This window comes from Argiope bruennichi, chromosome 6 (genome assembly GCF_947563725.1).
Source record: "Argiope bruennichi chromosome 6, qqArgBrue1.1, whole genome shotgun sequence".
Taxonomy (NCBI): Eukaryota; Metazoa; Arthropoda; class Arachnida; order Araneae; family Araneidae; genus Argiope; species Argiope bruennichi.
The window spans coordinates 96,496,498-96,518,088 of record NC_079156.1 but is presented as its reverse complement, the minus strand read 5'-3'; the positions used below and the strand labels follow the sequence as shown (position 1 = coordinate 96,518,088).

The following is a 21,591-nucleotide window of genomic DNA, read 5'->3' as shown; positions in this document are numbered from 1 at the left end:
TCTTACCATTTTGGAAATTATCTTGATGTGATTTGATTAGATGACAATTGAACCAGTATTTCAACTTTCAACTTCTATGCAGCAGTATCAGAAAGATATTTAAACTCTACAGATTTAACAAGCCACGGAACAAGATACACAGATTTCTTTAGAGGAATTGGATGCGATTATATGAATTTCGGGTTCTTGAGTCCGAGTTTTCAACTAAAGTACAGCATTCCAATCCACCGCCCCCCTTCCACATATATGCATTAAAAAATTTGTGCCGAATTTTACAATTTCAAAATACATACGCCTATCAATATTAAATAATTACTTTATTCCTTTTTATGGCAAGCCTACTTTTATAAAATTTAAGGACTAGTAGAAAAAAAGAACCTTTATTTTTTACGAATTTAATTTAAGAACTATAGAAAATACATTAAAAAATAAACCTTTTTTTCTTAGGAAGATGAACATTACAATAGTAATTTTTTTTTTGTTTGAGTAAACTTTTTATTAATTACTTAATATGTCCACGGTATTAAAATAAAGCAATTTCATGTTCCAGTATGCATAATATTGATAAAAATATAAAATTAAGCCATTCGTCAAATTTAAAAGTCTTGACTTTTGCGCACATTTCTATGTTGAATGTATAATTTATAATGTTACATTATATTTTATTTTTGTACAGCTGTAAATAACTTTATCAGTATTCGAATTAATGTTTTATATCTTACGTGTAATTCATTAGAAAAAAAAAATAAAAGGAATAATTAGACAACAGATAGAACTTCAACGTAAAAATATTTTAAATCTATATTTAAATGCGATGCATGCTATTTGAACCATATACTCTTAAATGTAGCTAAATTATATGCACTGCTATAAAATCAACATGAATTAAAAAATAAATAAATCGTCTGAATTATTCGTAATTGTATAGAATAGTTCGGACGATTTTTTTTCACTGCAAGATATCTTAAAAAAAATCAAAATTATTATATTGGATAATTTAAATGCAAATAATTTAATGCATAATTTGGAATGCTAATTAAAAAAGGTGATTAATTTTTTAAAACTGTACTGTAGCATTGCATTTTATTATACTTTTATAATGATTTATTATAAAAGTATAATAAAATGCAATTTTGGCCATTTATTGATCTATAGTATTTGGCCATTTATTGATCTATAGAAGCCCTATAAGATTATTTATCCTCTCAATTTTTTTTCAAAAATAGACAATAAAGTTATTTTACTGAAATTGATATAAATGTGAGGAATTATCGTATTACAAAATAAAGAATAATACATGAACAGGATTTTTTTCAAACTAGTTTAAAAGTTTTCATTTTAACTATTGTGCCATTTATCAAATATTTTACTAAATATAACTAGTTTCAGTAATTTCTATAGATATTTTCATAATGACAAATACTGGAATACATAAAGCATTTCAGCCTTAAACATATAATATATATATTATAACAATCAAAGATAAGTAACAAAATAAATATGAGAAGGAGTATTTTTTGGTTATTTTTAGCACAGATATTTATAAATAGCTGCTTAAAGGCGTTAGAACTATTCCACACTATTTCACGAATTTCGTCATCATAAATTAAACGAATAATACATTTTTATAACATTACTAAGTTATAAAATTTTATATCTATGCATATAAATAACAATTTCCTACGCTGCAAAAGTATTTTGGCCAATTCGCTAACATCACACTTATTTAGAAACCAAACATAGCCCAACTTTCAGAGAGGTACATTAAAAAATAAGTATATCCAAAAATAGAAAATATTATAAAATTATATAAAAATCAATTACAATGGTTAAGCAAGATATACAGACAAAAGCAATAAATGCATAGAGGTACTTACACAAAATCAAGGCAGCTGTAATTCTAATTGTAGACGGAGGGATAGTACAAGTTGGAAAAAGCGATTGCAGTACATAATTGGCAAATGCCAGCGATGCTATGGCATTGCCAACAGGTCCAATAATCACCATATACACCCATAGGTATAGAAAAGCTGGCAGTTCACCAAAACACATTCGCATATATGTGAAATCAGAACCTGACATTGGGAAGGTAGTTCCAAGTTCTATGTAACACATAGCTCCGATCATAGATATAATTCCAGTTGCACTCCAAACCATAAGAGCCATACCAAGAGACCCGGCTTCCTTTAGGACACCCTTGGGCGACACGAAAATTCCAGTGCCAACAATGGCACCTACAATGAGCGTGACACCATTCAGGAGACCTAATCGCCGTTGGATGGATACATTATTATTGCACGAGTCTTTAGTTGGTGGAGGCGGTATTAGAAAACTTCTTTCTGAAAGAGTTGTTGATATTGAAAGTGTCGATTTCATCTTGGCTTGAAATGTTAGAAATTCTACTCAGTTTTCAAATTTCAGCGTAGGTATATTTCAAATTATATGGCTAGCAGTAAAAGTTATTGTCAAGAAATTTTCATTGTAATATATTGTCAAAATACTACTCTTACTATTTGAACTTTCAGACAAGACAAGGAAAACGAACTCAGAAGTTTATTAAATAATCACACAACAAACAGTTAGTACATGCAATATTTGCATTTGTAAACAGATCACACAAATTGCCGGTAATATTTCACAATTTCATTAAACTGCTACAAGTTTTAAATTATGCAATTAATTGCAGAATTATCTGGATATTTGTTGCTCTATAGCTGAAAAATGTATTGCAATACATAAACACTTTTTGATTCATTTATTCAACCACTGTTATATTTGTAAAGTTACTTCATGAAGCTCAATATTTTTCAAACACACAAGACTGGCAATAACGAAAAGTATCTAAGGGAAGGCATTTTTCCAGAATATATGTATTTCAATTATTTTCAATTTCAAATAAAAATTTGACACAAAATTGCATATATACCTTTAGACTACAATACACCACTCTCTACAACACAGTATCCATGTCCATTGCATCCAATTCAAGTCGTAATATAAGCAGTTAAGAAACAGATAACACAGTGAAAATCACAGTTAACAGCGCTTAAAAATACAAAATTATTATCAGGATTTTCAGCAGTTTTATACCCATCATTCTCGGAACTGATTACTGCTGGTTCTGGTTTTGATAAGTGACAGAATGAATTAACCCTGAGTAATCCAACAGGCCGAAGTCCTTGGTGTTTATATTGAAGGAGGAGAAAAACTGCTTCTAGAGAATAACTAAAGCCCAGATGGAGGTCAGATTATTCTAGATCGTTCTGGTTCTTTCCCAGTTAAAGGAACAATGAAAAATAAATAAAAATAAAATGATGTCAAATGTTGTGTACAAAATGGGAAGGAATAAATAATATATGTTCTCATGAAAACAAAGTAATTTGATTACTAATTTTTTTTCGCAAATATTTAGAAATGTTTACTACTTGTATACCGACAATCCGGTTTTATTTTTTAGCTTTTATATTCTAAATTCATCAAAAATGTAAGGTGCGGAAACGTTTTTCGTGAAAATAAAATATTCAAAGCATTTTAAGTTATACTATTTCATCTTTATAAGAAAAAAAGTTAATAAATTAAAATTTTCAACTAGGAAAGGAAGCCGTATTAAGATTAAAAACATTTAAAAAGAACTGGAGATAAAGATGTTCAGATCAGATGATATCATATTTAACACTCGCATTCATCTATAATGCACCATAACGCAGACCTGTGTGTGAAGAATGTATTAACACGAGTTAAACTTCCTTTTGTTAATGTGGTGTGGAAATTAGGAGATCGGAGTATCATTCCGAATATGAGCCTTCTTATATGACCATATTTATAATCCCCCTGTAACTAAACGAAATATTAAATTGAATTTAGTTAAATTAATATTAAAACAAATAATTAAAAGATTTAATTAAAACGTTTATTAACAAAATAAAGTTTAAATGGAATAGGAGAAACGAAACTAGGTTATGTATTATTCTGTTTATTCCTTACGTTATTTGAATCATTCCTTACGTTGATGCGGCGTGGGAATTGGGAGATTGGAATGTTTAGTTATATTAACGTCCCGTTTTAAATCAACACTACGATTATTTTGGAATGGACTTCGTAATTTTGGACTGCGGTCAAATGATGAGAACGGCACCTGAGCTGGCATTTCTCTCCCCAAGCTCTTTCACCATACCTGCGGAAGGACGTTTGGTCCCGACGGATTTAACATGCATCGAACCTGCTTACACAATGGTTCGTCGATGGAAGTGGGTCTCGAATCTGAAACCCTCCGGTTCCGAATTCGAGACCTTACCACAAGATTACCTCGCCCTGATGTGGCGTGGAAAATGGGAGACTGGGGAGCCATTTCAAATGCTAGCCTTCTTATATGACCACGTTTAAATGCAAGAAAATACAGGGATATGATTATCTTCATAGATGTAAGGGGTCTACTCATTATTTTCTTTTATAGAACTTCCCCTCTTAAACAATGACTTGGTTTTACGTCGAAGTATTCTGTCAAGTACAGAAGAGTTAGTCAAACTGAAATATAAACAATTTATATCTTAGTACCAATTCATCGACGAAAAGTTTTGAACTGTCACCCTCGTGACTAGTCACTAGAAACACAAAGGGCAAAAACTGCCTTTCGTTATCATAATGAGTTCAGTGTACTAAAGCCCCTTTAATAACCTTGAATTTGTAACCTTGAAACAAAGATTGAAAAATTCAAATTAAGAAACGTCCACAATCGTTTAGAATCTCAAACCGTTAAAATCGCTTTCGTAAACAGTTCAGCTGACGAACGTAAACCTGGTGATCAAAGCTGACTTTATCTGACGGAATACGTAGTAACCCCAACTTACTACGAACGAGATGACTGAAGCGATACTACTGTTTCAGTTCATCGATCTATCCGAAATTTAGCATATTTGATAGCATAAGCTTAAAATAAACTATTATTTATAAATCATCAGAAGTCACATGCCTGGACATTCACCCTGGAGAGCAGAAATTCTTTCTAAGCTATCTTCATCATTTGTTGAAGATTATGTCATGAACTCTTCATTCACACTTAGTTTTTATAAATCTGTTATCGTCATGGAAAGAGTTGTGTTTTTAACCCGGAAGTGGCTACTAAGAATGTTTAATCCAGTCCAATAAATATTTAATGATTAATTTTAACTCTCTTTTAAAAGAGGAAATATTTTTGGATTACATCTTTGTTACCAAGGTGGAGTTTCCTAAGTCCTGGGTGACCTCAAGTGGGACCATATTGAACAAGAGTCTCGGAGAATTAAAAAAAAATCAACGATTTAAATAAATGAAAATTTGGTTTATGATTCTCGCTACTAAAATTGCAATTGTGTGTAACATTTTGGTTATATTTATGAATACCGATAGGCACCAAACGCTCATTGAATGAAAATGCGGCTGACGACCAAGACGTCTGGATATCACTGCTAAACTTCCTCCGTCTTTTGTTAAGTGTGATTGATTGAATTCCTGTTGCGCGTGCTTTGTTCCTTAGAGATGTTCGTCTAGATGGGTTTGGGAGATTTCTGAGAACTTTCAAAGGATTTCCAAGCAAGGATTTGCTTAACTCCTTGATATAAGAATTTATTTAATTTCCTAATAAATAAATTTCCTTAAAATAAACGACGCATTCTATTTCGAATATTTATCATTATTTTGATTCTTTTAATGATATAAGGAGCATTTGAGATTCTGAAGCATTTCTAAACGATTTTTGTATTTTTAAAATACTTAATTCTGTCGCTTAGTTGCAGATTTAAAATTAAAAATACAGTAATTCGATGTGTTTTTCGGACACGTCGTTGTATGCGAAGGGGTTAGTAGACATCAGTAAAGGAAAGTTCTCTTTTATACATTAACCTCTTACAAACATGCGTTGTCATTTCGAGTTGGTAGGGAATTTTTCTAATCTTCGAAAAGAAACTCGACAGCCCAGTATTCTGAGGTACCTGAACTTGAATGATCTGAGGAAAGAGACGGTGAATTGGCGAACAAGAAGCTATCGATAATACGTACTATTTTTTGTTTTCAACACTGCAAAACATTACATGCTCATGTTCTCGACTTTGAAAACAAAAATATCTGAACACACGTGGAACTCACAGCATTGCCGCGATTTTCATGTGGAGGTTTGATTTGATTTGTTTTTTTATGGCGCAAGGGCCAATACTGGCCAAGCTGTGCCATCATGTGGAGGGTGAGTATAACAATAATTACAAACTATATGAGAAAATTTTGAGACTATTTTTGTTGATTTTAACTTCGCTATGCCCCTTCCCAAGACTCATTAAAAGTTAAAATATTCAACTTTGTCACTCTTTTCAAAACTTCTAATCCAACGACTTTGGATTTTATAAAAATAATCAGAATACATAAGTATAAAGAAAAGCATGGAGTTTAATAATATTTTAAATTATTGTTTAGAATAATAATAATAATAAAAATGTGATTGATCATGAAATTATGAAAAATGCTTACAACTCTAGATTCTTCTTTTGGGGATTTTGGTTTGATTAGATCAACGCTTCATCTTGAATGAATACGAAGACTATTTTGGAATTGGCCATTTTGAATCTCGGTCAAAGAATGAGGTCATATAATAATACTTCAACTGTCATAATATTTCAATTGCCTCGTAACTCATCTGTGGTTTACACTTATTATCGAATTCTACCGGACTATCTATTTAATTAGGTGACCATTTCTCTGTTATAGTTAAAAGAGACCAGAAAAGAGCATTTCAATTAGAGAGGGGCCGAATATCAGGCATGAGTTGGTTTAGTTTAGTTTAGTTATATTAATGTCCCGTTGTAAAGCAACACTAGGGCTATTTTGGGACGGATCTCGTAATTTTGAACCGCGGTCAGATGACGAGGACGACACTTGAACTGGCACCCCCCTCTCAACACTAGGCCACACCAGAGGGAGGATGTTGACGAATTTAACGTGCAACAGACCCCTTACACGACAGGCATGAGTTGGATAGCTTAACACATTTAGTGCTAAGAAACAACAAAACCATCTCATTCATTTTTTTTCAGAAGGAAATTAAATAGTATATAGCTTCGTTCGTGTTATATCAAATGCTGCTTATAAAGCATTGTAAATAAAAATAAAGTCTGGAATAGCTAACAAATTGCAAGAGAGTAGTCAATAGTAGCACAAAAAGAAGAAATCATTATAATGAACTGAACGATTATTTACCAGATAATCAAAGCATGAGAAATAAGAAAACATTGTTTCTCCAAGAAATTATGTAATATATAGTAAATAAAATCTGTGGTAGTGATTTCTCAAAACTTTCTCGCATACTCTCTTATAAATTTGTCATGCCAGAGAACGCCTTAAATGGCATTGGCGTAGAATAGTAATGAAATGTTAAATTTTGGCGTGAGTTTATCATTTTTGCTGAATCTATCGTGTCATCCTTGGCGAGTTATTTGGCGATTAATCTCTGGCATGCGGTAATAATATCCAAAAATCGAATTTGGCTTTTAGATACGTTTTTCTCAACCAATTGAAAAATGACACAAAATTGCCCTTGTAGCATACCCACATTGCATACCAAATTTGATATATTTAAGTGTTTACGTTTTTGAATTATAGCGTTTACATATTTTTGGAAATATAGACCAACAGACAGTCAAATATTTGTTGGATCTGTCTCAAAATTTGGTGGATATTACACTATTGATGTTAAATATGTGAACCGAATTTTATCTATCAAGCTCTCTTACATTTTGTAATTACCGTGTGAAATATTTGAACAGCCGGGTAGATGGACTTTCTCAGAATGGATTTAATTAAAAATTTGAAATTTGGTACACAATATTTACACCAATCTCCCAGCTCAAAGCGGCTTTAAATTATCTTTGTCACAAACAGACGGCCATTTTTCAAAAATTTGCTTTTCTAACTCATTTAAGTCTAAAACGTGGAGATTTGTCAATATCTGGAGTTAGAATTTTTCGATGATCACAATAATTTTCTATACTATGTATGCTAGAAAGTAAAATAAAATAAAATCGGATTGTTACTGAAGTCATATTCAAGACAAATAAGAACAGTAACATAAAAATAATTAAAATTAGAAGGACTATCACATGCAAGCAAGAATTTCGATTAATATGTATGTGGAGTATGAAGTTAGTGTACACATATCATAATTTTTATAATGCACTATAATGTGAAATCTCCAGTTAAGCTTAACACTTAAGGTGTTTTATACAGATATATTTTAATTGGTCTCCGATATCACATTATTATTGATATTCTCAAAGAAACATTAACTTTTCTTTATTCCAGAATTAACGTGTTGCCAGAAAGAAAAAGAGAGGGAATAATAAAACCATAGGCATAAAGTAGAATATGCTTGTTTTTAAAATATAATTTTAAAATCGACATTAGTAACAAACTTTATGTTAAGTTATGTTTTCAAATCCATTACGAAGTGCGAGTTCATTGCCTTTGACCTCTAATGATGCTTCAGTTAGAAAAAGTCGCAAACAAACTAAGCACGAAGTAGTGGTAGCTAAAAAGGATTGTTTATTTACTTAAAGGAGCACATCTTTCTAATAAAAAACATAAAAGCAACTGTTCTGTTTATCAAAACAATGCTTGTTTCAGTGTATTCCAGATTTAATCACTACTGAAAGTGACGGTTGTTGACCTCTGAATTTATTGAACTTCCTAGTTAGATGGCATATTCTATTTGGAGAAATATTCTATTTATAAAAATAATAAACAAAGCATCTGGGAAATTTAAGCTTTTTTTTTAATTCATTACTTTTTAATTTCTTGTATACGTAGTATAGAAAAAATGCAATGATCGTCAAACTCGAGATTTTGACATCTCCACTTTTTAGACCACCCAGAGTTCGAAAAACACATATTTGGAAAATATCTGTTTATCTGTGACAAAGATAATTCAATGTTTTGAGGGCAGTTGAAATTTGGTATGCAGTCTTTACATCAAATTTGCAGTTTTCTATCAAATTTTGAGTAAATTTTGTTCAGAGAAAGTCCATCTGTTCTGTTGTTCGGATATAAATTTACAGGGTAATTACAAAATGAAGAGAGCCAGACAGATAAAACTCAGTACACAGTTTTCCGTCTTAGAGACGCCTTTCCCCTATTCCAGCTGTAGTCATCAGGAAACCGGCGCATGCGCAGTTTTCTGTTGAACTTTGATACGCTTCTTTTTTATACTTTGTGAATCAGAATTTGGAATGTCAAAATTAGAGATGTAACGTAGAACGATGTAGCTTTGTGTTCGTGTTCGTCAATAAATGTTATTCTGTGTTTGATATCTTCGATTCATTGAAAGATAGAAATAGATTTTCGATGTAGATCCTAAATAATTGAAACCACATAATAGAGTTAGAATGGCGCGATTACATTTAGAAATATTTGAAGAAAGTTCTGGCGCCGTATACATCAATCACACAGGTTTAACAACTATAATGTAGACACATGTCAAATTTTGAGCCAAATACAACTACCGTTTGACTGTCTGTCGGTCTAAATTTTCAAAAACATGTAAACGTTATAATTCAAAAACGCAATAGCTTAAATAGATTAAATTTAGTATGGGATTTTGAGATTACAAATGTGGTTTTGTGTCAAATTTTTGTTTAAATCGGTTGAGAAAACCTGTTAGAAAGAAATTTCATTTTTGAATACTATTAACGCATTCCAGGGATTAATCGTTAAATAACTCTCCAAGATTATTTGGCGATTGCTGCCTGGCATAATATATTAAATAAAAATGCCGAATGGACACTAAAAAATATTTTATAACTAATGTACGACAATGCATTATAAAGCCTTCTTTTGCATAATAAGTTCGCTGGTTTAAATGTATATCGTTATTCAATAATAACTAGTGAATGAAACTCCAATGAAAATTATATTGTCCGTCAAGAATGATTGATGTGATCTGAACGAAGAGTGAAAAGTACTCTCTCGTATCTGAAATATAGAGAAAGCATTGTTATCACAAAAAAAAAAAAAGAATAGGAGATTTTGATGAATCTTTATGTGATGAATGAATCTTCATGATTAAACTGAGCTCAAAAAATATACTTCTGGAAAATGTACAACCGTCGGTTTGTGGTAAAAGTAACTCAAAAACGTTTTGAGCTAGACAGAAACTGAAATTTGTTATAAGGCTTTACATTAAATTTGTCGATTTTTACCAAATTTTGTTCAAAATCTATTTAGAAAAAGTCTGTTTGTCTCGCTGTTCGATTATAAGTTAACATGAAAAATTACAAAACGAAGAGAGCTAGATGCATAAAATTCTGTTTAACATCAGTATTGCGGATATCGATCAAATTTTATATTATCTAAATAAAATAAATTATCTAAATACAACAAGCGGTTGTTGTATTTAGATAATTTATAATAACAAATACAACAAGCGGTGGAACGCCTTTTGATTTGTATTTTTAGAAGCATGTAAATATGTTAACTCGAAAATACAATGACATTAATACATCAAATTTGATATGTAATTTTGTGATTGTAATTGCAGCTTTGTGTTCAAATTATGTTCAAGAAATGAAATTTTGTTTTCGATCGTTTGGGAAAAAAACATCTAAAATAAATTCGGTTTTCAGATACTATTAACCACATGTCAGGAATAACTCACCCAAAACTCCTCAAGGATCATAAATAATTTCAGTAAATACTAAATTACTGAATCAGTAATCTAAATTATTTACGTGAATGTACACGGAAGGCTAATATTTTGTAGCCATTTTATGCCATTGTCATGTAAGACGTTCTGTGCCCCACTCTTACTTAGGTCCATAATTTTTGCCCGATGCGGGAAAATACCATTATTACAGAATATGCGAAAAATTTTAGGGCTGGTTTCATTTAGCATATTAAGCGCAATATCAGTCACGCAGTCCGAAAGTAAAGTTCGGAGTTTGTCAACGATGATTAACATAGCGCTTCACGTGCTAAATAATAAAACACCAAGTTACTCTGCTTCACTGCTTTCTCTCTGCTGTTTTTTCCACGACTAAAAATTTCATACGTCAACGGGAGGACTTGTGGCACAGATAAATTACAGTGCACCAGGCTAGCGTATAATGTCACATCTTGATGAAACTGCATTACTAGAGTCTCAAATTTAAGACTCTAGTCATGAGACAGAACCTCTTCTATCAGTTTATTTCATCTCCTTCTAGAATTTAAACTTTTAATTCTTATCAGATTCAGAATTCTGGCACCTCAGACAATCTGAAAAAACATCTTTAATCAAGGATTCAATGCATGTTTGCATTTAAAATGCTTTAAAAAGTTTTGAATAAATTGCTCGCAGTTTTCAATTGCGCTAGATGACATATGACATTGATGGAAAGCCCTGTTCACGCTCGTCTTCAATGCAGCAAATTTAATTTTAACCTTGTAATCGTTTATTTTAAAAGCAATCCATAAACGAGTAGATTGAAAAGAGAGGTGGAGGTTATTTTCCATACTTGCTCTTTCTTCTGTAGCCTGAAGATGAAAAATAAAACAGTAAAACGGCGAAAAGGAAGTTTTAAAGTTTGAGTATTATGAATGATTCCTTGAGATGACACGTTAGTTCAAGTGAAAATATCTTTTAACATTGTTATTCTTGCTGTTATTTTTCTGATCTTCAGATAAAAGTATGATAAAAATGTCTATCTGTACAAATAAATGGAGGTGGTTTGAAATTCTAGGGATTCAGTTCGGCGAAAATACATTGGGTCATGGGAACCTTTGCAACAAAAAGTTTTCTTACTAGGAATCTCTCGAAATACACTAAATGAATCTCTAAATGTACTGTACGAATGAACGGTGGTGATTTGCAACTCTAGATTGGTTTAATTCTGTTTAGTTATAATAACGTCCCGCTTTAAAGACAGCACAAGGGATATTTTGGGGCGGACCCCGTAATTTTGAACCGTGGTCAAATGACGAGAATGATACCTGAGCAGGCACGCCCTTTCCAGACTTCCGCACCCCACAAGCGGAAGGACGTTTGGCCCGGACAGATTTAAGTGCACCAGACCCGCTTATACAATGATTCCTCGATAGAATTGGGTTTCGAACTTTAAAACCTTCCGGCTCCTACCTGAGACTTTACCACCAGGCCACCGTCGTCCCTAAGGCCTGTGCTTGGAGAAGATATGCATATATTTTTGGAAAGTCATCTCATAACAATTTTTGCAGTAAATAGTACTTCTAAATGGAATTCAGTTTTATATATTAGTTCAGATAATAATGCTAAATGATTTTAAAAAAAATAAGCAAATGTATATTTCAATTATTATTCTAGAACGATTAATTAACTTTGTCTCGTATAAATTATACAAAAGACAAACAATACAGCATCTTTGTATTCAGAAAAACATCTTAAACGAAAATTACTCTGCAGTTTTAATTTGAAATTTTCTCAAAAATTAGTATTGCTTTTGTTTCAGGTTCACAAACATAGATGGCGTTTTAGTCGCGTGAGAAATTTTTGTTCATTCGTTTTGTATTTTAAAGTTTACAAAATGGGCACGAAAATAAAATGGTGGTAACAAGACAGGAGTTTTTATTTGAAGACATTTACACTTTAATAAATTGAAGATGATTACTTTTTAAAGGCATTTCTTATAAATAAAAGTGGAGAACCTTTGGTGGAAAGCACTCTCCATGACACACACTGATACTGATTGGGAGTGATTTCGGTTCAGTTCCGATTTCGTTTAGATCTCTGCAAAACGACTTAAGCTAAAGGGTCGATAGCACGACCGACATTCCGTCTTCAATTACCAACATAAATCGGACGCGTACATCCAGCCTAACTGAATGCTGCGTGGTACTTTTTTGTGCTTCTGATATTCCTTAGGAAACACGTTGCATTCCGCAAATGGTTAAGTGCATCAATTAAGCATAATTTGAGAGCATAAATAGATTCCTTTGACTATTAACGTTGCGGGTGAAAGGCAACGTTTTATTATTTTAGGTAAAACAGTATATACTCCTAATACCTGTTTAAAAGTTATAATATGTTATGCTATTAAATGACAATTACCTCCTGTTCCTTCCTTTCAAAGTTTGTACAACGGAAGAGTATAAATAAAAATAATTCCATTGGCTATTATTGTTGTGAGTGAAAGAGAACATCCAGTTACGTCCATTACAATAAGCGTAAGCAAAACAAAATATGACGGTTAATAACATTTAATTAAATTTAGTATTTCTTTCATATTACTTATTTCACTCAATGAAACGAAAGTCACTTGATTAATCGAATATGCAGTCTGCAGCTTTTAATGACTAAAGAGGAAAATGGAAATAGTTCGTTTTGTGATCAATACGTTTAAAATAATTGGCAATCAATGAAAAACAGTTCCCCAACCCCCCCTCGTACGTAATCATTGGTCCGATTTCCTCATTTTTTTAATACTACATTAAATCTTATGATCACTAAATGTGTTAGCAATCGCACCCTACTTCTCGGACACACAGTCTGATTTTCGTCCTTTACGAGAGATAGAGCTATGTGTATTAAAGTACTACATCATTTAATACACTTTAAAGTAAAAACATTGCCAGATTGCCCCTCCCCTCACCCTAACTAATTACTGTACCGATTTCGACAATTCCTTGCAAAGAATCCTTGAATATGACCATCAATCATCGACCTGTCCCCCCATTCCACTCAAATTTCGAGAGATATCGCAAAATAAGCTCCCATCCACACTAACCAGAAGGATTTCGCCACTTAGCAAATATTAATTCAATAACCTATAAAAATGCTTTAAATTTACTATACAAGTATAATTTAAAATAACAAAAAACTCCTTTTGTAGTGATAAGATGTGGTTCATGCAAATTGGTTGATATAACTTAATTAATATTGTGAGTACTGTGAGCGGACAGCTTATTGCCGAAATCGGCTACTTCATGGTAAATGCATTTTATTTATGATTACCTGATCTAAATCAGATGAATCAGCAAAATAATTTTAAGCTTCAAATTTTTATAATCATATAACTCATAATATTATAGAAGTCTTATGATATTCAGTATATTGTGCTATATATCTCTTCTTTCAGGTTTCGTAAGATTTAAATTTGAATATTAAATGTAAGATGTAAAACTTCAATAAATGCAAAAATGTTTTTGCTGTAACCAAACATATTTTTTTAAAAATATGACTACGGAAAACCGAATCTTTCAGCATTGTGATCGTATGTGTACCACAGTTTATTTTTTAATTCATTTACTCAATCATTCTAAGAATTATTCAATAGAAATTTTTCTGATGCAATATAGTTTCAATATAGTTTTAACTTCAAAAGATTGGAAAAACGAAAATAATATTTCATTTTATTCCGATTAACAAACGCACTTTTGAAAACAATATTGAAGTCTACATTTTATACAGTCCTTTGATCCTATAAATTATCTTGACAGTCTAACGTTTCAACCTTTTGAAATCAAGTCTTACCGAGTTACAAACCTTTTAATATCTTTATTTTAGTACATTCAACATTTACATTGTTTTAAATGTTAATACCTTACAGTCATAAACGTTAAATGAAATTCAATTTCAACTGTTTCATTTCTTCTAAAAATTCAGATATCTAACAGAAATATAGTGGAATTCAAAACTCAATTGAATTGAATTAAATTCTGATTTATCTTTTATAACAAATTTATTAGTATTCCTTCCACGTTTGACTTAAGTATACATTTTGTATACGTTTAAAAAGGTTAAAAATCCTCGGTAAATGAAAATTGTTTTCATTTCTTAGCTACAATGATAATGATGTTATCACCATGATCCGTTTTACTTCAAAGGTCAAGTCTATACACTATGTAGGCCATGATAAAAATAAAAACTCTTGATTGTCAGAAAAACCTGTTATGCTAAAGGAAGCGTGTTCGACTAATTTTTATTGATAATTACCGAAGAAAGTGTAACTGCACGTGGTTTTTATATTTCTTTTTGTGTTTAATTTGCACGTATACAAAAGTTTATAGAATGAAAATATTGTTGTTGCGCAAAATATTGAACCTGAGATTTTGATTAATTTTTACATTTCAAACCTTCTTGAGTCAGAAAAAACACATTAGTGTAATTATATATAGTTTTTGATTAAGATAAGATAATTAATAATTTTATTAAGATAACTCACAAACACTTACAGCTAAATGGATGAAATTTGGTATGCAGCCTTTACACCAAATTTGGAGAGCTCTGTAAAACTTTGTTCTAAAAGGGGTGTTTAAATGAACAGGTTCGAAACGACACTGTGGGTATAAATGAAGACTTAATTCAAAGTATAAACCATAGGCCTGAGCACAACGATCCCATTGATTAAGGAGCTGTTAAGGATCCCTTGTTCTCAGAATTCCTGTGGCCGTGGCGAGACCCAGTCCTTCACAGCGTATTTGAGTTCGCCGTTCAAGTTGAAGCGCATTCTCTACTTGTTGAATTCCTCGAGTACAGAAGAACCATTAATTCCGATGTGTACTGCGAAACTCTCCAAAGCCTACGCAGGTCCATCAAGTACAAAAGACCGGGACTACTCACAAAGTGTGTGGTTCTGCTCCATGATAACGCGCGTCCACACGTTTCCAGGATCATCCATGCGGAACTGGTCAAGTTCAAGTGGGAGCAGCTCGGCCATTCTCCATACAGCCCGGACATGTCGCCCTGCGATTTTCATGTGTTTGATCCCCTGAAAAAACATCTGAAAGGGAAACACTTCAATTCGGACGTCGAACTCAAGGGCGCTTATGAAGGACTGGGTCTCGTCACGGCCACAGGAATTCTGGGATCCTTCGGCTCGTTAATCAATGGGATCGTTGTGCTCAGGCCTATGATGTATACTTTGAATAAAGTTTTCATTTATACTCACATTGTCTTTTCATACCTTTTCATTTGAACACCCATTCTACGTTTTTTCACAGAAAATCTATTCATTTGGCGCCTCAAATATAGAAAAAAAAAATTGATAATTATGCGATGAAAAGATCTAGATATATAAAATTAAGTACATTTTTTCAAGATTTAAAGTAGGTGACTGCATTAAGAATTCTGAGTTTTTTTAAAAATTTAATATTCTTAATGATTGTATAGGTTTCTTTATAAAACCTTTAAAATTTTGTTTCCAAGTCCATTTTTCGTAAAGTTACACTTATTTTTGTATTTGAATTTTCATTGTGATGCTATTTTACATATTTAAATTTTATTTTCCCTAATTTTATTCTTTAATAGAATTTTGCTACGAAAACCCTCAAAAATTAAATTTTAATGCATATTTTTTGTTGAAATTTCGAATAATAATTCCTCAATACGTTCTTCAGTTCTTGAATTAGAGAAGAATAGATTTATTATTTAGAAATACTTTATAATCGTTTTAGTGCTCCACAATGTAAAAAAAAAAAAAAAAAAAAATGAAATTTTTTGTATTATTTATCAATAGAACCCTATTATTTAAAGAATGGATACAAGTTATTTTTTAGTGGAAGAATTGGAAAATATACTTTTAAAACTATCTTCAACGTTTTAAACAAATTGTTTGTTAAGCTTCTAAACTAGAATATTTTTTCTTTATACCTCTTTTTAGCCAGTGTCCCTTACCCTTTTTACATTCGTTAAAAAACTTTTGCCAATTAACTAGTATATTTCGGTTTCATAGATTTTTTTCAATCTTTTTAACGCAAATACTAAAAAAATTTACTCATTTTGAATGTTTTTTTAAAAACATTTATTCGGAACGTACCCACACACCTTTTGGAATTCATAAGAAATTTGAAGCGAGAGAATTTCATATAGAATCTTTATTTTGATATTTTTCATGCTTAATTTCTCAATCGTGCTGCCATCTGTCGGGCACAGAGAAAGACATGTATAAAAAATGTGGAATCATAATAACATTTTTTCTTCTAAAGCGAAATTTATTTTATTTAATTAAATCGATGTACAAGAATTTTTTTAAACTATTTATAATATTTGATGATTGCATAAGAATATAGTATTGTATCATGTACTGTTTAAGACGTTAAATACAGATATATAATCGAAAAGTACGGAAAAAAGGATCCAATCCCCCCCCCCCAAAAAAAAATGTTATCCTCCATTTTTAATTAACCATTAACCATTGGAAATTCGGTTTGCAATAATTTTTGTTGTTTAAGAGCTAATACAAGCCATTTCACCTTCACAAATATTATATCACTTTGAACAAATTGTGGATTGTTAGTTATACATTATTTGAATTAAAAAATATACTTAAAAAAATCTTTTAATTTATTAAATGAAAATTTCTTCAAAAAATTAGGATAAGATTAGAAAACATATTTTCCCAAGTAATGTACTTGAATTCAAAAGCGAGTATATATTTTTTTTTCTTTAAAATTTTTTTTATAAATAATTGTATTTTTTTAAGTATTGGGTAATCTACGATGATTAATTTTTTAATGAATAATGATCAAAATAATTACAGTTATCATATGAATACATAAGAGATAATGCATGAATCATTGATATTTTCTCTACTTTTATTACATTTTAATTGAATCAATTTCTTTTTTATTTAAATACGAATTATAGCAATATTATATTATACATATATATATATAATTTATATTTAACAAGGTGCTTCCTGAATTTATGTTAAAACAATAGATCATTTTTCTTTTATAATAATTGATTTTTTTTGTAAATTTATAAATAATTATAATTTATGAACCGTGATTGTAAAATAAAAGAATAATAGATTTATAAATAAATTGCCGCGGAGCATGATTTGAACTAAAACTATTATAAAAAACTGATTAATAGATGGCAGCACGAGCAAATCTCATTGTAACATAACATTGAAATTGGAAAAATTTCTGTCTTCACAAAGAAGCTGAATATTTGAAATTTTTCTGATATATTCAAAATTTGAAGCAATATGCACCTGAGGTTTTGAAAAATTAGATTATATAAAACATAATGTTTAATTAAGTGAAGAATGTCTTGAGCAAAAGTTATCTCAATACTTCGAATAATGTGCATTCTTCTTTTTTAAAATAATCAACTATTTTTTTACAATAATTTAATGAAATTAATCAAAGGAAAACTAAAATATTTTCATTAATGCATATATGTAAAGAAATTTTAAAACTTGAAGAGCCACCAATATGAAATGCCAAATTTTTGAAATAACAATTACGAGATTGTTTGTAAATGAAAAATGAACTACGTGATATAAATTTGAACTAAACTTATGTCTTGTAGACAAAACTTTAGAACAGTTGATGATAATAAGTGAACAAATTTTAAATGAGATTTTGGCTTTTTTTAAAATATAAAATAAATTCTGAATGTAAACATAACGAGCGCAATTTTGAAAGCTATTTTCTAATTGGAATAATAATTTCATAGACATACAAAACTTAAAATTGAAATAAGTGCACCATTTTATCAGAATAATTAAAGAAATATTACTTGAGTAATATTAGTATTTTAATTATCGTATTTTAACTAAAATGTGAAAAATAGCTCTTCATTTGGTTTTTAAAGATAATTTTCATACAGAATTAAACAACAATAATATATACAAATTTAAACAACTGTAAAAATATAAAGTAGATACGAACCTCCAATTAGAAACATCGTATATGTGATATTTTAAAATAGATTTTAAAATAAATTTTACTCATGCATGTCACATTTTGCAGATATTATGTTAGCTTATATATATCAATATATCAGCCTCATTTGTCGACCAGCTAGTCTGTCCGGAACAATGATTATGCTTGCGAATTAATTACATTTCTGATGCATAGATTTGATATGCATGATTATTATACGAAAATATTTTTAATCATTAAATCGTAGCAAAAATTACAGCAATGTTAGTATAATAGCCTTACACATATTCAATTCATTGCGAATAAGAACGATTTCAATTGTGTCAATTTTCATGCCATAATAGCGATTAAATACGCAATTGCTTGGTTTATCTACTTTTTTCACGGTATTGAAAATATTACTTTTATTTTATTCATGATGTAATTTTTATAAATACAATACATAATACTTTTTCCATGGTTTTCTATAATAGAAGAAAATTTGCGAATAAATATTTGATGAAACAATTGAAAAGGTTTGAATTTCAGTGTAACAATGTAATATAATGTGACAAATAAATATTTCAAGAAAATCTCACCAAGGTGCTTATACCAATCTTTCAAAATATATCTATGCCAAGTTTGGTATATCTATGTCTAACGGTTTATTTTACAATGCAATAACGCACGAATGAGTACACACGCACGCACGCACACATACATACATGCTCATCTTTATTATTAATAGAGATTAAAATAAAATTTCGTGTACTCTAGAATTGGAAAACTTTCTTAGAGATAAATAAAATACGTCACGATATAGCCATTATTTAAATTGAAAAAAAATATTGAAAATTCTAAATCGCAAAAGATAAGTGTCCTCATCTGTATCACTAACCTTCCTTAGATAGGAAACAATCATTAATCAAAAGACGAAACCTTTAATTACCGGTTTCACGGAGAGTTTCGGACACAGCAATATTGCCACTGGGTAAGAAACTATCTCTGTTGTGCAACAAGAAATAAAAAGTAGGAAATCTTGGCAGAAAAGAAATATGTTCGTAGAAGTTGAGTGGGAAATTTAAAAGATTTCTATCAAGAGAAAAGTTATACTTACTTCCTTATTTGAGTTGAAGAAGAAAGCCACAAGTGGATTTTACTGCAGAAATATGATAATAAACACACGCTATTTATTAAAATTAATACTTATTCTGAGAAATAGTTTTGCAAATTTCCTCTGATATCAAGAAAAGTCTTTATTAATGTTATTTATAAATAATTTTAATTTTTTTGTAAGAATGTTATTTCTACTTTTTTTCTTTCTTGTATACGAAAAATATAAAGAAAATTATAAAGTAATCACCCAGATATTCCGATTTTGAAATACTGATGAACATTCATATTTTTATATCTCCTGAGTACTTCCGTTTTTAATTTACTTGTTCGTATATCAGAACAAGTTAATTAAAAATGGCACAAGCTAAGTGAGGGAAATTCGATAAACAGTGGCTCAAAAAATTGAGAGTACACCTTACTTTTACTTCATAAATCCGACTTTCAATTTAAATAACACATTACCGGCAAGTGCAAACTTGTTTTTATTTTTACACATAACAAATGGTTTAATTTTGAGTAAAAATAAAGAAAAATAAACGAACAATTTCTAAATTGAAAATTTTCAGAAGCATTTTAAATAAACATACGCAGAATTTTGCCCCAAAAAATTGAGAATACACCAATGAAATTTTTGCAATATCACGCATAGAAATAATGTGTCACTATTAAATGTCTTTTGGCTCTTATAATGGCCTCTAAACGTCATGCTACCGATTTGACCAATTTTTGGTGGTATCTGAAGATATTTTACATCATTCTTCTTGCACCACTTGTTTTAAATGGGTTTTGTTTCTAATTTTGTGTTTTTGAACCACTTTTTAGGGTATGGCCAACGAATATTCAATAGCATTGATGTCGGGGGTACTGTGGTGGTGTGTGTAACTGCTATTTACAATGAAAAAGACACCATATTTTGAAGTTACGTGTATTCTGTTTGGGGTCGTTGTCTTACTGAAAAATGAAATTTCCTTCTAAATTCAAATTTTTAGCACTTTTCTTTAGATTTCTGTGAAGTATATCTAAGTAAACCGTATCATTTATAATGCCATCTATAAAAATTAAATTTCCTACCCCGGATGAAGCCATGTAACCTCAAATCATCACGGAGTCACCATCATGTTTAACTGTAGGACGTACATTTTTTGGATACAAAGCAGTATTAGGCTTTCTCCATACAGTAAGATGGTTGTCACTGCCAAAAATGTTGAGGTTTCTTTCATTACTAAATATAGATTTCTTCCAAATGTTATTGGTCTTCAATTGATGAGTTTTTGCAAACTTCAAATGCTTTTTCTGGATTTACAAGCTGATGAACGGTTTCTATCTAACAATGCGACTTTTATATCCAGCTTGTCTAATGGCATTTAGTACAGTTTCAGTACTTACACTTCTGCCTATGATTTGGAAAGTTTCTGCAACAAATTGGATGAACCATATGGTAGCAGCAATCTAAAGGAAAGTGTTAAAAATTTGGGTTTAGATGGAAATTCCATTTTTCAGCACTACAACGACCCCAAACAGAATGCACGTAGCGTCAAAATATGAAGTCTTTTTCATTGTAAACAACAGTTACACACACCACCACAGCACCCTGACATCAATGCCATTGAATATTCGTGGGCCATACTCGAAAAAGTGGTTCAAAAATACAAAATTAGAAACAAAACCCATTTAAAACAAGTGGTGCAAGAAGAATGGGGTAAAATATCTTCAGATACCATCAAAAATGGGTCGAATCGGTACCATGACGTTTAGAGGCCATTATAAGAGCCAAAAGACATGCAATTTAATAGTGACACTTTGTTTCTATGCTTGATATTGCAAAAATTTCATTGGTGTATTCTCAATTTTTTGAGG

At 30.7% G+C, this 21,591-nt stretch overlaps 1 protein-coding gene and 1 long non-coding RNA gene across 4 annotated transcripts in view; one reads left to right on the top strand and one right to left on the bottom strand.

The window, feature by feature from the left end:
* Positions 1 to 21,591, top strand: part of LOC129971131 (uncharacterized) — a 74,535-nt gene that overhangs the window by 6,342 nt on the left and 46,602 nt on the right. The window lies entirely within an intron of this gene.
* LOC129971129 (large neutral amino acids transporter small subunit 2-like) overlaps positions 1 to 21,591 on the bottom strand; it is an 88,914-nt gene that overhangs the window by 33,368 nt on the left and 33,955 nt on the right. Inside the window, exon 1 of one of the 2 annotated variants that reach the window (XM_056084624.1) lies at positions 1,878 to 3,095. The exons of the other annotated variant lie outside the window; for it this stretch is intronic. Coding sequence (XP_055940599.1) covers positions 1,878 to 2,376 — 499 coding nt within the window. The 5' untranslated portion in view covers positions 2,377 to 3,095. Of the gene's footprint in view, positions 1 to 1,877; positions 3,096 to 21,591 lie in introns of those variants that run through there. 2 annotated transcript variants of the gene reach the window in all.